Raw genomic sequence first — 17353 nt, 5'->3', positions numbered from 1 at the left:
AGCCAACTAGACTTGGAGAGAAACATTTTCTTTCCCTTCAAAATCCTGTAAATGCAAACCCAAATCAAACACAATCAATCTGCACAAGTCAGCACTTTTTCTATCTGAAAGATCTGGAAATCAACATTTTTGATATCACCCAGGGCCAGTTGACTTACTGGAATGTCAGCCCCATGGTGCTGGAGTTGGCTGGTTGGATTGAAAGGCGCTTATTATTTATAGTTATAGTTGTTTTTGAACAAAGAAAGTTAGATTTTGGCCTCAGGCTTATTTATTTTAAAAGAAAGAATTTGGTTTGAATGTTTCAATGTGTGCATGTATTACATATTAAAAGTAGTCTTAAAAATTATTACGAGGGAAAAAAAAAAACAAAGGGAGACTTATATGTGTAAAACCCAGTCTTCTACTAGGTTGGGGTTTTGTTTGGTTTGTTTTACAGATCCTAAGCAGAAGCATTAGGGAATTACAGGAGTGAATTGACACCATATGGAGAAATGTTTAGGAAGTATTATTTAACCCAGAGTGTCTGTTTCCCTTTTAATATTTTAGGCAACAAAGCTCTTATATTCAAGTGAAGTTAAAGTGAACTTTATTGATTTTATCTTCTAATAGTAAAAGGTATTTGTATCTATAACACAGAGCCAAGAGTTGCTTGTATATGAGCTAAAAGGAGCTGGACCTCACTATAGCCTCCAGGTTGGGGTCTCATCACCCTGAATATTCCTTTCTTGGAAGCAGAATGGAGTAGCAGAAAGCAGACAGAATTTGGAGTCAACACAGTGAATCTGAATTCGGAGTCTGCCACTTACTACTTGTGAGAATTTGTGCATGATACATAATTGTCTTGAGTTCATATAGATGAACTGCCCCATCAGTGAAATTAAGACAATGATACTTATTGTATTTATGTGAGGACTAAAAATAATGTTAGTGCTTGGCATATAGCAGGATTTCCATAAGTGATGATGCCATTCCTTTCTGCTTTGGCTCTCCTTTAGAGTCCATTAGGTCCTTGGTAGACTTGAAAAAAAAAAACAGTCCATTGATATTTAAATCAAACCCAGAAATCTGAATAATCTCTCTAATCTTCTTTAAGGCAAGTTATAAATATATTTTATATTGGTGTTTGCTTGGTTGATGGGCTTTTGCCAGCAGGGAGTTGGGGGATAGGAAGGGGGGGGTCTTGTGATTAGCCTTCTTAACAACAGCAGACTCGATGAGCTATTTGTATGCAAGACACACAGTGTCTGGCAACTACTAAGCCTTCAATACAAGGTAAGAACCATCTCCTCCCCAAAAACTTCCTAGAAATCACTAGTGTTTTTAATCTGGTTGACAAGAGAAGTGTTTCTTATAGCAGAGAAATGAGTGGGGAAAAGAGGGTCCCATTTGGTTTGGTATAAAAAAAGAGGAATTTCAAAGGTGAGTTAATGTCTGTAGAGTTTACCTGTTTAAAGCAGGCTTCTACCAGATTTGGAGGGAACATGTTCCTGCAAAGAAAATAATAGTCACTTGCAAAATTTTCCAAGTAATAAGTTTGCTCCTTCAGTTCTGTTTCATTGCGTGTAGGGTGAAGATTGCATTGAACCAAGCAACAAATGGAAAAAGAAAAATGTTAGTGGATTTTACAACTTGAAAAGGAATATATGGTCCTCCCTAAGTGTGGCCCATGTTGTTTATATTTTCAGGGGAGTCCAAACTCGACTCATTTATCCTCTTGTCAGCCAATGGGGGTCTTCCTTCAGCCATTATCTTATTAAAAACTCTGCTGCTAGGAATAATCAAAGTAAGAATGGAAATGACTTTTATCGTTAGCTTTCTGGCTAACTAAGGTATTGTTCAGCAGTGGTCATTTTGGTTATTGTGCCAAGTGTCTAGGAACCAAATGTTTTGAATCAAAAGCCACGGTCAGCCTATGGAATTTTGTTCTCCAGAAAAATCTCCCAAAGGCATTCTGGGGAATGGGGGTTTGGCACTGAATTGCTAAATCTTCTGCAGCTCTTTGGTAGCCAATAGGGAGATGACCTGCAAAATCTGAACTTGAAGCCCATGTGGCAGGATCTGTTACTTCTTTAGAGACTGTGTCAAAGCAGTGTTTGTGTTTGTAGTGGGTAGAGTGAGGGACAACACTCTGGCTGGGAAGTCTGTCATCAGCTGTGTGACACTGGTCAAGTCATGGCACCCATTTATGTCTCAGTTGACTTATCTCTTAAAGAGGAGATTGGATTAAACTATCATTAGGACTCCAAGATGAAAGACTGTGGGAGAAGGAGACATGACCCGGCAGTTATCTCAAGCTCAAGATTCCAGCAGTTGCATGTTACCAAAGTTATATTTTAATATTATAAACGCTTGTCCCTTTCTTCCTACTAGACCATCCTGTTTTCTTTTCCTTCCTATCTATCTATGGGGTTGTTGTTATCAACCTTGATAGAAATGTGCATTCAGAAGATTCCAGGATAAATGCTCAAACCAAGTGATTGGTTGTGAGCAGGATACATTTGTCACTGGAGCAAGGCAGGGCAGAAACACAGTCTTCTGATGGATCAACCAGACTGGGGATGATGAGATTCCAATTCTTCAAACAAGGAGTAAAAATTATAGGGAAAGAAAATGTAATATAATAAAATACTTCTAATCTAAACGATCTGAGGGTAAAGTTCATGAAGAAATGGTGAAAAGCCTTAATTAATTGTATGAACTAAATAAAAACATAGCTATTGAATGTCAGCTTGGCATGGGGTAATGTTACAGGTGGCTTGATACATGCAGATCATTGTGATTAACTCCCTGAAAAAAGACTTTGAAGAAGAGGCCCCTTGGGCAGTGTTTACATACATAGAGATGGCGTGAAGTCACCCATGGTGGGAATTGAGAGGTGCTGCTGAAGGTACCCTTTCCTCCCCAAATCTCTCTTGACTTTACCTGCCACAGCCCCATTCCTTGAGATGCAATGGAGGAATTTCCTTCAGATGATCAATGGGGAATGGGCCCTTTACACAGGTATCTAGAATTGGCAACCCAGTCACTCTGCAGGTAAGTTAGCTGAAAAGCTGGGAGGAAAGAGCTAGTCTTTGGGAAGACAGGCTGGGAGGGACTAAACAGTGGGGGAATGCTAAGCAGATGGGGGATCTAGAGCCTATGCTGAGATATCTTTCCTTTATCCTTCTAGATTCACTCTCCATTCTGTCTGTGCCCTGGGAGCCTGGCCTCTATGGACCACAACACATGGGTTCTCTCGCCCTCTGGCTTCCTACTCCTATTGGGTTTGTCTAGTGACATGCACTGACAGATCACAGGGCAGAGGGAGTCTATATTCTCCTAGAGCTCTCTTTGACAGATTTGGTGGCAGCTCCCTTCCTCCATTTAGAGTTCCTGAGGCCCTTCTCTCCCGAGGCTATAGCTCTTTCTGGGTTCCTCCTTTCTTTTGTAACACCTCCTTTCTTTTGCTCCTTCATAGCTAAGGGTGGTAACAAAATAGTTTCTTACTGTTAGTGTTTTGGGGCCTCACCATCCTTGGTAGGTTCCTTTAAGGCTGCCCGCACCTTGGCAAACCTTCTTCAAGGTTCCTTTTGAGCATGTGGTATGCTTCCTGCCAGGACCTGACTGAGCAAGGGCAGGTGTGTAGGGGAGAGGAAGCAGGAAGATGCCAGGATTGAATTTTGACTTACTTCACAGTTCTACATAAGGCCGACTTTATTACCAAGTCTGCTTCAAGTAGCAGATAAGACTCATTTGTAATCAATGTATGGTTTGTACGTAAAACAACGCTAAAAGACTCATTTGTAATCAATGTATGGTTTGTACGTAAAACAACGCTAAAGAAACCATCCTTTTTTCTTTTATTACAGGCCTGCCAAATTCTTTCTCCATAAACATTATGAAAGGAAAACCTTGGGACAGGTTTGGCAAGATGATCTCTAAAGTCCCTCTGGAACCAAACTGTGTATAATGCGTTGTGCGTGGTGGGCAATGATACTGATCACAAGTTCTAAATCAGAAGGGTCCAAAGAATAGCGCATACTTGAATAAAAACTAGCCTTAAAGAACAGCACTTAAGAAAAATAGGTTAAGAATTATTAAAATTCCAAGGTGAGCTGCATAGTTGAGAGAGCTCAGTCACCAGATTCCGAATCCTAAAAGCAAGGTTCTCAAAATCCATATCCTCTCCTTGCTCTTTTCGCCTCTCTCATACAAGATCAGAAAATGGATCCTTTCTTCAATTTCTATAAGAAAGAAGTAAAGATATATGACCTTCATTTCAAGCCTAGCAAGGCTGGTTCAGTCAGACACCCCTTCCAGGGTTTGATTAGCTTCCCAGTAAGAGGATCTGGATGGTGAAAATACACCCCAAAGAACGGGCTTGCAAGGACATACCTGATCAAGTCCAGGAAGGCATCTGCAGCTGTCACTCGTACAATTTTGCCTTCTCTGTGCATGTTTTCCTTTGTGCCCTTCCCAGGATGGATGATGATGACAATGATTATGCCAATCACCACAGCAATGATGGTAGTAGTCATATAATAGACTACAGCTCTCATTCCCATCTTCCCTGATGCCTTACTATCTAGGGCCGCCATTCCTGGTGGAGGCAAACAGAAGATTTTCAGGAAGTCAGTCCAGGGAATTCTGCAGTGGAAGACAACGGGAACAGCATTTCCTTTATACTCCCCTACCCTCATCCCACCCAGCAATGGGATTTCGTACATATTGTGAGAACCTGGCCCCAAATTTTACAAGGTGATGGGAAAAGGCCGAGGCTAGAATGGTGAGGCATCAGCGGTGTCAGTGAACATGCAGTCACTCATTTTCTGCCCCAGGAGTTGATTTCACATGGCCAAATCAATACTGTTCTCTAATGGTCCGAAAGCGCATCAGATTCTTTCCTAGGTTACTACTAGTTGGGGAAGCTACGAGTGTGAGCAGTGTGTGTGTGAGTGTGCCTGTGTGCATGTGTGTATAAAGAAATACTTAAAACATTTTTCTGGCAGGATAATCTAAGTTTACTTCAAGTTCAAGCACTGTGGTGATTCACACACAGATTAACTGCCATTAAATTCTTTCAAAGGAATTATTTTATATATGTATTTGGGAGTCTTTTTTTTTTTTTTTTGATGTTTTAATGTACAATTTAAGCTATTATTCTGATCACCCGCTGATCTATCTTCAATTTGCATTTAAAGTAGACATTGGGTTATAAGGTTCTCAAATAGTTTCTCTGCTATTTCATCTCATCCAATCAAAAAATTTTTAAAAATTATCATGGCACAGTTCTCATTCTTGTACCCTGTCTTCCTCTCCTTTGCCCACAGGTCTGAGATGCCTCATCTCATGCTAAACATCCCTCTTTCCCTCATTTTCAGGACATCTTCAAAGTCTGCCTGAGGCAAGGTGTCATCCTAGAGAAAAAAGGAGGCATGACTTTTAAGGTTTTCCTAATGGCTGTAGCTAATGGAACACAGTTTGATGCATTTTCGGCTGAAAAGCTATCGGAAAGGACACAAAACTCTCAAAAGATTAAATTATCTATATTAATATGAGCTCTTCTGTTTTATTAGCTGTATCTTCACTTTTCTTCATTCTTTATCCTCCCCAATCCCACTGAAATCCAATTATAGTGTAATCCAATTACAGTTAATTGAGTTTTTTTAAACAATTTAAAATGATGTTTCCACAAATGTATTAAAACATTATACTGTATTTATACAGTATACACAATAATGAGTATCAGATTCTAATGGTGGTTTAATATTTAGTTAGTGGCCCTGTTCACACAAACGTATGTACAGGTTGTGCGAACTCTAAATATTTGCATATTTAGAAGGTAAAGTACTGATAAAAAATGGTGTCTACGATTGCCAGATAACTGGCTGGGTTTGCTCAAAAATCTTAATATAAAGGTAATTATCTTAAGTGGAAATTGAAGCCATGACTTTCCTTTTATAATTTCATTTGTACTTGAAACATATCACTTATAATTTTCATCATAAGCCCTTAGTATTTCATATGTTCTTATTTTGAACAACCTAAAATACAGATTAAAAAGCAATTAAGTAACAGTCTAAAGGATTTAACACCAAGTGGAATGGAGTGGGAACTTGAACTCGGGTCTTATGTAACTAGGTTCAGTGCACTTTCTGCCTCTGAGAAAACCAACTGTAGCTCCCACAGATAAGGAGGCCAGCTTTGGCTTTGATGCCATGCACTTAGCCTCTTTTATCCTGGGCCACATTCTCGAAACCAGGGGCTAAGTATTCATTTGTTAGGATGGCACCACTTCAACACTTCAACTATGTTAAAAATGGGCTAATCTGTTCCCAACCGAAGTATCCCATCCCCCTGCAGTTTCATTCTCAGGTCTGAATCACATCTGAAAATATCTTGGCTTGGCTGTGCTCAAAATGATTTCTCTCAGAAGGGGCCCACTCTCTTTCCCATGAGTGCCTGAACTTGTCACCACCAAAGCCTGCAATTCTTCCGGCTCTCTCCCTGTGGAACCGGCGAGTGGTGTAAGCACAATACGCCGGATATCTCTGGGTACCAGGGAGTACCAGGCGGCAGTATTTTCTTCCTCCGAGATGCTTTTTTCCCTCTCGTGTTCTATTTTGTGGTGCTGTTCCGTTCTCACGCCAACTCTTCTCTGACGCTCCTGCCCACTATTCTCGACCTACAGCTATTTGGAGAGAGTGCTAAGTGGTCAAGGCAGAGCACTGGAAACCAAAGTGGCAAACAAAGGATGAGGCTTATATGTCCTTTCTCACACCATGGGGAGAGGGATAGGCAAAGTTATCCCAGTACCCACAGCTACAGGGCTGTTGACTCTAGAAAATAAAGTTTATAGGTTTTTAAAACACGTTTAAAGTAAAAACCAATATGAAAGCATTTTCTTCATACTTTCTAATTCTAAATAGCTGAAGACAACCATCAAAGCATTTTTTCCCAAAAGGCACAGAAGGAGAATCAATCATCAAATGAGAGGCCTCCCTCACCTCTGCGTATAGGCCCTTATCCTTTGAAAGATAATAAAACAACAGCTGCTATTGTTTTAGCCAAGAAAGGTAAGGAAGTATATTCATTAATCACATCTCCATGTAGGTCCTTCCCTTAAAGGAGGATCGAAGTCCCACACAGAGTTACTTGACCACCTCTACCACCTCTGTTCCAGGTACCGTGGCTTGTAAAACGAATGAGACCACCAGGAACAAGGTGGTACACTGTCATCAAGGAACAGCAGGACTGATGTGTACAATCTGTTCACACACAATGGCCTTAATACTGGTGGCATCAGGAAAATGGAGGAAGAACTCTCGAAGATAAAACCCCAAATGAGCAGGGCATCACTTTCCCCACCCTCACCTAAACTCTGTGACCATTTCCTTTCCCCAACCTCAAGAAATATGAGAGACTAACCTTTACACCAGAGACTAACCAGAGATGTCAGAGTGTCTGGAGCGAGGTTAAAGTACTAAATCACTTTGTAGAACGGGGTGCTTGGCAGGAACTGCCCTAAATGTTTGGGAAGGAGGAAGTTTACACTGAGCCTTATCACTTTAAAATATATGGGGAAAAAGAGCACTGGGGTGATGGGGAGACAGAAAGTCACTTTGGTATGTAGGTAATTGTGGAAGTCTGTTACGACAGTCATGCATTCATCTAAATACATATTTGAGAAACACATTCCAGAGCAAGTGGTAAAGATAATGATCTTGACTAGCTTCTTTTTCTTCATTTGATCTGGGCTTAGCTAAACTAGTCCAATTCAAGACATCATGACATCTTTAATACGAAAACAACCTGCCTACAGAACCAAGACCCCCCTGAAATCCAAAGAAATACTATATTGTACTATTGTTAAAGTACCGTCATGGCTCTTTCACTTACAATGACACATTTGTGTGTGTGCTTTGTACATTTTGAGTTAACTTTTATCTGGTTCAAAGACTCACTCACTAAGTCCTATCTTTGATTGATGGTAATAGTCATTTAATTCCATGACAATTGTATGATGCAGATATTGTTGATATTATATTATAGGTGAAGAAACAAGAGACCAGAGAAGTTAAATAACCTGCCCAGCGTTGCACAGCTAATAAATGGCAGTGGCAGGATTTGAACCCACATTTCCAAGAGAGTATTCTTACTGCTGTACCTCTCTGTTTATGGACAAGCCAGGAGTCACCCATGTTTCATTTGCTTGTTATCCATGCTGACTTTCTCTAACTTTCTTGCATTTTAGTTAATTGCTCAGATGAGCCACTTGGCTTGAGGATAATTCTATGGAGGAATATAATTGTGAAAAATCTCTGTCCAATTACTCAACATTCCCTGAACCTACTTTAAGATCAAGGTGATTAACACTGGCCACAAGAAGGACTAGCTAGAGAGCTGATAATATCAGTGCAAATTCTTCACCATTCCTAGAAAAACAGCCCAGAGCATGTTTAATGGAGGGTGGAGAGCCGTGCATATTTGCTGGCTGCTGTGAGCACTTGAGTCTTATTTTCTTTTCTGCAAATCTACTCATAAATAACCACTTATCAAGCAAGCAATCATTTCTCCAAACCTACTTCTGTTCAACAATGAGTTAAGCATCAGAAGGAGATGGAATAAGACGCTTTCTAGAAAGCAAAAGATTAAAACTTTGCTTCAAACACCTGAGTATTTTAGGCAGTAGTCACATGGAAGAGAGAGGAAAGGAAGAGAGTTTCTTGAGCCAATGAGTAATTATAAAGATAGCCTTTTGGCAATTGGTTTGTCACAACAAATATGCACCAAATTCATGGGATTTTAGGGGCAGAGAGGGAATGTTTCATAAATGCTTATGTGGTACTCTGTAAGACTGTATTGTAAATTAGATCTGTTTTGGTATAATAATTAATATGACTTCTTGGATAAATAAAATACATATTCAATCAAGTATTAAAAGACAACATAAAATATGCCAAGTTCCCCAGGCAACCTACAGAATGGGAGAAAATTTTTGCAATCTACTCATCTGACAAAGGGCTAATTTCCAGAATCTACAAAGAACTCAAACAAATATACAAGAAAAAAACAAACAACCCCATCCAAAAGTGGGGAAAGGATATGAACAGACATTTCTCAAAAGAAGACATTCATACAGCCAACAGACACATGAAAAAATGCTCATCATCACTGGCCATCAGAGAAATGCAAATCAAAACCACAATGAGATACCATCTCACACCAGTTAGAATGGCAATCATTAAAAAATCAGGAAACAATAGGTGTTGGAGAGGATGTGGAGAAATAGGAACACTTTTACACTGTTGGTGGGATTGTAAACTAGTTCAACCATTATGGAAAACAGTATGGCGATTCCTCAAGGATCTAGAACTAGATGTACCATATGACCCAGCCATCCCACTACTGGGTATATACCCAAAGGATTATAAATTATGCTACTACAAAGACACATGCACACGTATGTTTATTGCGGCACTATTCACAATAGCAAAGACTTGGAATCAACCCAAATGTCCATCAGTGACAGACTGGATTAAGAAAATGTGGCACATATACACCATGGAATACTATGCAGCCATAAAAAAGGATGAGTTTGCGTCCTTTGTAGGGACATGGATGCAGCTGGAAACCATCATTCTTAGCAAACTATCACAAGAAGAGAAAACCAAACACCGCATGTTCTCACTCATAGGTGGGAACTGAACAATGAGCTCACTTGGACTCGGGAAGGGGAACATCACACACTGGGGCCTATCATGGGGAGGGGGGAGGGGGGAGGGATTGCATTGGGGAGTTATACCTGATATAAATGATGAATTGATGGGTGCTGACAAGTTGATGGGTGCAGCACACCAACATGGCACATGTATACATATGTAACCTGCACGTTATGCACATGTACCCTAGAACTTAAAGTATAATAAAAAAAAAAAAATAAAATATGCCAAGTTCCCAAGTTTCCATCATTGGCATGGATTTTATTCTCCCGTCTGCTGAAAATCTATGACTTGGACATTAACATGTACCAGTGTACTCCCCCCAACAATTCCTGTCTCTGGTTTTGAAACACGAAATCTAGAGAAGCAGTCTTCTGGTTTGAATTGTCTTCTCACTTATCCCCATGATGTTTCGTTGTTCTTCCAGGGCCACTGGACCAGGTCCAGGAGGAACAGAAAAGAGTGACGGCAACTGCTGATTCAAGAAAATTGTTCTGTTTCAGTTTTTATTTTATTTTGGATGTACTCCTTCTCCACAATGAGTTTCTCAAACATGTGTCTAATGAAAGCCGCCTGTTCTCAACCCTCGTAGAATTTCAAGATGCGCAAACTTACAAGGAAAGCAAGGACGAGCGCTAATATGTACTGTATTCATGTGAATACAAGCTTTTTTAAATAAGAAAATCAAACTCAAAAATCCAATATGCTTCATAATTACAGATTGAAAAATGGGCCCCTGTGTCCTAGGCAGCTGCCCACTGCTGGGGCCAGGGTACACTGCCATCCTAGGAAGAGAGCGAGGAGGAGGGTGAAAAAACTCACCCAGGAAAGGCAGTGAGGGGTGGTGAGGAAGCACAAAGAAAGTCACTTCAAATCTCTCTCTGGCTAGAACTATATTGTTTTTCTGCACAAAAATATTTTCTTGTGGCCCCTTTATAGACTAGCTTGTAAAAACACTGCAAAGTGCTACGATTCGAAGGGTTCTGGAACTGAAGACAAATCTTTAAAAGTTAGATACCAAATTGTTAGTAAAGAATGATTATGTCACAATTTTGCATCGCAGTTAGTAAGCCGGTGATAACCTTGGAATGTCATCTAAAAGACACAGTGGCACAGTGGTTAAGAGTTCAGACTCTGACGTTAGAATACCTGGATTCTACTTTTGGCTCTGGTACCATGTGGCTTCTCCAAGACTCGGTTTCTTCCTCTGTAGAATGTGAAAAATAGAAGCTCCCTCATAGGGTTTTCACTGGCATTAAAGGGGCTTCCATATAGAAAGCACTTAAAGTAGTGTTCAGCACATGGTAAGCATTCAACAAATGTTAGGTGTTATTATTACTCATTAAACAGGTACATAATAAACAAGCTGCTCACAAAGCATTATTTCACCTCTAAGACTTATTTCTGATGTAGAAAATAAACTACAATACCTACATTGCAAGATTAGAGAAAACATACTTACAGGGTACAAAGTATGTCCTTGATAAAGGACAGTTTTGTTTATTCTATGTCTCCTGCTGCCAGAATTTTAATGCCAAGAGAGCAGGACCATCTGTCTTATTCATTGCAGTGGCCTCAGTGCCTAGCATAGTGTCTGCACATAGAGGGCTCAATGATCATTTTTTTGAATAACCAGCCATTCTTATTAGTGTTTTTGTTGCTATGCTGGATAAAGGCCACAAGCTTTTTTTTTTTTTTCTTTCTAACACTTAGATTGGGTTACTATATGAATTACAAATTCTAAAGTTGCTTCTGTTTAAAACACTCTTGAATTCTGACTCACTAATTTTGGTTGATCTTACCCCAATTAATCCAAAATAATGAGGTTCATTCTGTCTGGAACAATAAGAGACAAACCTTGTGGGGAAAGAGTGTCAATGCAAACCCAGTGTTACCCGGAGTTTCATTTCCAGAGCTGGGAATGAGTTCCCGGCAAGGTGGCCCTAAGCTGCTCAGGAAGCCCAGGGGGCTGGAAAACTTCCACTTATTACTCACCACCATGGAATGGGCACCCTATTGCTTTCCCTTCCTTTGCCTTCTCTCTGGTACTCCTATATTATTTTCCCTCTTTTGCTAGCATATTTCCTTCTTGCAGATGGGCCTATAGAAGTAACTGCTATAGCTCTATCTGTCCATATGTTAACAGGTGAATGAGTGAATAAATGAAAACAAAAATACAGAGAAGGGAATGAAAGAGAGGCCTGTGGTCTAAATGTGTGCCTTTATGAAGTCAATTTAGTAGGTCACAACTAGTGTTTTCATCAATTAGTCAAAGAGAATAGTAAATATCACAGTAGGTCACATGTGGTAAAGGTAAGTATTGTTTTGTGAGAATGTTTTTCAGCTCCTTGTGTGTATGTGTGTGAGTGCCAGATTGCAATACAAAGTATATTTATTATTGTAGTTTCTGGTTTAAAAAAACAAAAAGTTTGCAAACACTGGCATAAGCCCCCGTTGGTTAATAGTAGAGGCTTTAAAAAGGAACCATGGGCCGGGCATGGTGGCTCACACTTGTAATCCCAGCACTTTGGGAGACTGAGGAGTGTGGATCACCTGAGGTCAGGAATTCGAGACCAGCTTGGCCAACATAGTGAAACCCTGTCTCTACTAAAAACACAAAATTAGTTAGGTGTGGTGGTGCACGCCTGTAATCCTGGCTACTCGGGAGGCTGAGGCAGGAGAATCCCTTGAACCTGGGAGGCAGAGGTTGCAGTGAGCTGAGATCATGCCATTGCACTCCAGCCTGGGCAAAAAAGAGTGAAACTCCGCCTGAAAACAACAACAACAACAACAACAGGGAACCATGAACTATGTATTGTCTTCCCTTCCTACCATCTTTGCTTGCTATGATCTTGGACTGCCCACTATACCCAAGAACTTGCTTCATCTCACTAGTGGAGACCACAGAATGAGGATACTAATCTCTGGTATTGGGTCATTTCGCTTGAACAGAAGTTTTATGGACATCATAACAAGGGAATACATTTTAGAAAGGTTCACTTTATGGAATTTTGAGCAAAGAAGGCAATTTACTTTTATCAGTGATTCTTGGTGAAGAGAATGAAACCACCTCCATGAAGAGTGGAGAACTATTTTGCAGAATTCACAGTCACAGGCATTTTCAACTGGGTTTTCACCCTGGTCAAAGGTTCCTTCTCATTATGGCTGTTTATAATATCACAAATGACATTTTATTAGCCTATAACACAGGTTAGCCTTATAAGGTTACATTGCATGAAAACACCAAGTGTTCCTTACAGATTTGCCACGTGTGATGGCACATAATTTATCAGGGAAACTGATTTTTAAATTTGACCATTAAAACTTGTCAACACGTCTTTTCTTCGAGCTCTAGTGTTCCTTAAGAAAACGAAGTGCAGGGCCGGGCGCGGTGACTCACCCCTGTAATCCCAGCACTTTGGGAGGCTGAGGCAGGTGGATCACCTGAGGTCGGGGGTTCCGGACCAGCCTGGCCAACATGAGGAAACCTGTCTCTACTAAAAAAAAAAAAAAAAAAAAGCCGGTCGTGGTAGCCTATGCCTGTAATCCCAGCTACCCGAGAGGCTGAGGCAGGAGAATTGCTCGAACCTGGGAGACGGAGGTTGCAGGGAGCAGAGATCGTGCCACTGCACTCCAACCTGTGGGACAGAGCGAGAGCGAGATTCCATCTCAAAAAACAAAACCAAAAACAACAAAACAAGAAACAACAACAACAACAAAAAAAAAAAAAAAAAAAAAAAAAAAGAAAAAGAAAAGAAAACGAAGTGCAGAAAAGCAAAAGAGAAACATTCTCTTTTGAAAGATTAAGTGGAAAAAAATCAGTGGCAAAGACAATGTTATTAGTGGCAGAAAAAGTCAAATAAATCACTGTATCCTCGGTCTGATAGGACTAAGCAGACAATCCCTTTTCTCTGGCTACAGTCGTCCTTTGAGGGTGAACTTTAATTCGGAAGCAATGAGAGGAAACTGAGGCACAACTTCCACCACTGCTACTTCTAACATCAAAGAACTTTCAGCGCCCTTTGGCTTAACCTTTGGGGTGAAGACTGCCTCTCCCGGGTAAGCAGCCCGTGGCGGCCTTTGAGTGGTCAAGCTTTATTTCTTTCTACGCTGGTCTTGACCATTCAGTTGACTCTCATGACAGCTTAACACAGCCCTGTGATCTTTCCAGTAATGTGGTTTGCCAGAGAGCCCACCGCAGGGACTTCCTCTCCCTCTCAGCAAGGTCGCCGGAAAGTCTCAGAAGGCGCAGCTCTGAAATTCACTTCTCAGAGGCCACAGCTGCCGGCGCGAGCCCCGCTGCGAGGCGATTTGGATACCCATTTACCCTTCACATGAGCCCATCCTTCGCTCACAGTATTGGAATGTGCCTCACAATATGCTTTTTTGAAGAGGAACCAGAGAGTAATTCATCTTCTTTATGTGTGCTAAGCAGAGCAAGAGGGAGAGGCGAGCGGGACCCACCATGGGCCGGGGAGTCGTGATTAGTAACAGCTGACAGCCTCAGACCAAGACCCTTTCTCTGGCTACCTCATTGTAACAGCCGAGCACAAAGGAATGACTGTCCTCTTGCCAAGATTTAGAAACCCAGGACCACAGAAAATAGCAGCAAAAAGCAAAGTGTGTGTTGGGCAGTGGGGGCAACAGGCCGACGAAAGCCACCCTTGGATCTACCTGTAAAGCCTGGGTTTGGAAAGAAACCTCTATCACGTGGAAAGCCCTGTCTCCCCGTGATGCCCATTCACCAGCAGCACCAGGAGCGCTGATGGTGGCGGGAAAAGTAGGTGAATTCACGCACAGAAAGAGCCTGGGGAGAGAAGCAAATTGCTTTGGTTTAATGAGAGGAAGTTCTTTGAGGGCCAGAGCCCCAGCCTGTCTCCCTTTTTATCCCAAAAGAATCATGATTTACAACTGACCACTGGATGAGTAGTTTGCAGTTTCCACAAAAGCCGTCTTTACTTTGGATTGTGTTTCTTGTTAGGGAAAAGACCTTCCCGCATGACTGTCTTGGGAAGATGATCGAGATAGCACGTTTCCTAGCTGGCAGAATGCTAAATGGGACTGAATTCCACAACCAGGCTTGACCTGTCCAAAATTAACCAAAGGACTTCTCAAGTTGACTGCAGAGCATGTCAGACTCAAGGGGTGCCCTTTCTTCCCATGGAAGGCCTGTCCCTCACAGAAGAAAAGGAACTGAAATGAAAGCCTCATAGAAGTTGAAAGCAATATATGAATGTTAAAGACCAATGCAATCTGGCCCTGCTTTGCCAAATAACAGCCGAAGCAGGAGTGTGACTCCAGGCCCAACCATGAGGCTGGGAAGCAGCAGATTCTTGTGGCCAAAAGGGCCACACGCACCTGTGCTCACCCACACTCTGCAAAGATTCTGGAACCAGAATCCAACCTTAGCACTCTGAAATGGACTGAGGTTAAGTTTGTTGCTTGAAACTGAAATTAAGATTTTTCAAATAGATGTATTTCTTTAAAGAAAAAAAGCAACTAGGGAATAAAACATGTTCACCTTGTCTATTTTCTATTTTCTTTTTCTTTGAGATGGAGTGTCTCTCTGTTGCCCAGGCTGGAGTGGTGTGATCTCAGCCGACTACAACCTCTGCCTCCCAGGTTCAAGTGATTCTCCTGCCTCAGCCTCCCAAGTAGCTGGGATTACAGTTGCCCACTACCATGCTTGGCTAATTTTTGTATTTTTAGTAGAGACGGGGTTTCACCACGTTGGCTAGTCTGGTTTCGCACTCCTGACCTCAGGTGATCCGCCCTCCTGGACCTCCCAAAGTGCTGAGATTACAGGTGTGAGCCACCACTTTGTCTATAAAATTAAATCCAGCGATGTGAATCTTATCTACTATATAAGAAAATACATTTTAAAAATTCAGGTCCACACTTTGGCCATAAAGAGAGTGGGCAAAATGAAATCTTGGTGATAGAGCTGGGGCTGAGGAGAGGAGAAAGGGAAGATTGCGGAGACAGAGTTGAGAGAATGACAAGAGGAGAAAGAGAAAAGAGAAAACATAGAGAAAGGAAGGGAGACAAGAAAGCAAAGGAAGATGGGATGGAGAAAAGTTAAGAAGGGGCTTTTATCTCAGTCAGCATATTTCTTGGGCTGTGGCCAACTGCACCCCCTTTCAGTTCTGATTAGTTTTCTCAGCATTTAAGAGCTCATCGGTTGCTCTTATCTAAAAGAATAGTTCCTACAAAAGAACAGTTTCACCTAGGGAGTGGGAGATTATTCTCTCAGCTACCAGAGTTAAACAATAAAGCAGTGTCACTACATAGAGTGAAAACACTGTCGTAGTAAACTCTAGAAATGGTCGTCTTCCCTCGTTTCTGGTTACCATTGTAAGAGAACATTCTTCCCTTGAAACAGGAAAAGCTACATTTTTGCCCCCAGGCCCAAGGGCAGCAATGGAATTGAATAATTGGTGATATATTCCACAAGTAGTGGCACAACACTTTTATAGCTTTCTTCCTTCTCTAGGAGGGAGTTGTTTCTGCACATTCTACTTTAGTTTTGTAATACCTATGCGCATTGTTTCTTCTCAGCTTCATATTCCGATTTTTTTTTTTTAATCAAGGGATATTTAGGAATCCCAAAAATTATGCAAGAAAATTGTGGACGGTCCCTTATAGCAAACTTCACTTATCCTGAATAGATTTCAGGGGTCTAGGAAGGCGTATAGAGAAAGGATGTGGAAGTAACATTTGGTTGACCTGAGTTGCATGAGACGGGTTGGTAAAATAATTGTCTAATTTGGAATTTAGGAATAGAGTGAGTGATGAAGATACAGTCACCAGGGTTTGGAACAAACACAATTGGTGGATGGATACATTTGAGTAAAATATAGTCACACTAAATGATTTAAAAAGACAGCGAGTGATAGAACTGGGGACATTGTTGTTAAAAAGAAGTATGGAATAGAATACCTATACATAAGGTAAAGAGAAGTCAGATACAAAACCATTATTTTTAAATGAAGGATTCAAAGGACTATGGCTCATCACAAATAATGGAATGAGTTGGTAAGGTAGTTAAGTGACATTCAGGATAACGTGTTTCTTTTAAAAGTGACTATTAGTTACTCCTACAATTAAAACTTTTTTACTTATTCCTGCACTCTTTCAACATTTATTAAGGACCTTCTAGATACTCTGGCAAAGGACATAAACATTAAGCCTTTGATACATTTTCTACAGTCAATAGAACTTAAAAAAAATTGTGAAACTGGCCTAAACAAATAAAACACATCAAATTATCCAGCAGAGTGATCTGGAATGGAATCGGAGGAAAACGGAAATGTGTTGGTAGTAATTGGAAGGAAATGGTTGTCATCAGCGTGAACCCCAGGGCTGCTTGGCTTGAATCCTGGCTTTCCCACTTATTAGCTTGTGACTGGTCAAGGTATGTAACCCCTCACTCTCTTGGCAAATGGATGTTTTTGAGAATTCAGTAAGTTAACATATGTGATGCCTTAAGACTATGTGGCGTGTGATGACAATGATGTTTTTATTTTTGTTTTTAAAAAAGTATTTTTAGCTCTGAAAACCATACAAACACCACTGTAAACCATAAGAACTCAGTCAAATTAGAGCCTACTGCCAGGCACTGTGCTGAGTGCTTCACCTCCTTTACCCTC

The 17353-nt window shown here is 40.9% G+C and overlaps 1 protein-coding gene across 4 annotated transcripts in view; it reads right to left on the bottom strand.

The window, feature by feature from the left end:
• The window catches only part of SLC1A3 (solute carrier family 1 member 3), an 85114-nt gene that overhangs the window by 13084 nt on the left and 54677 nt on the right, over positions 1-17353 (bottom strand). For 3 of the 4 annotated variants that reach the window (XM_023216503.2, XM_023216501.3, XM_023216502.3), the window contains 2 exons: positions 4378-4582; positions 1448-1490 (listed from right to left, as the gene is read on the bottom strand). In XM_023216503.2, coding sequence (XP_023072271.1) covers positions 1448-1490; positions 4378-4582 — 248 coding nt within the window. The remainder of the gene's footprint in view (positions 1-1447; positions 1491-4377; positions 4583-17353) is intronic. The other variant, XM_023216504.2, reaches the window with a different exon arrangement.

The sequence above is a fragment of the Piliocolobus tephrosceles genome, chromosome 4 (genome assembly GCF_002776525.5).
Source record: "Piliocolobus tephrosceles isolate RC106 chromosome 4, ASM277652v3, whole genome shotgun sequence".
Lineage (NCBI taxonomy): Eukaryota > Metazoa > Chordata > Mammalia > Primates > Cercopithecidae > Piliocolobus > Piliocolobus tephrosceles.
This window is presented reverse-complemented; position numbering and strand designations above follow the sequence as displayed.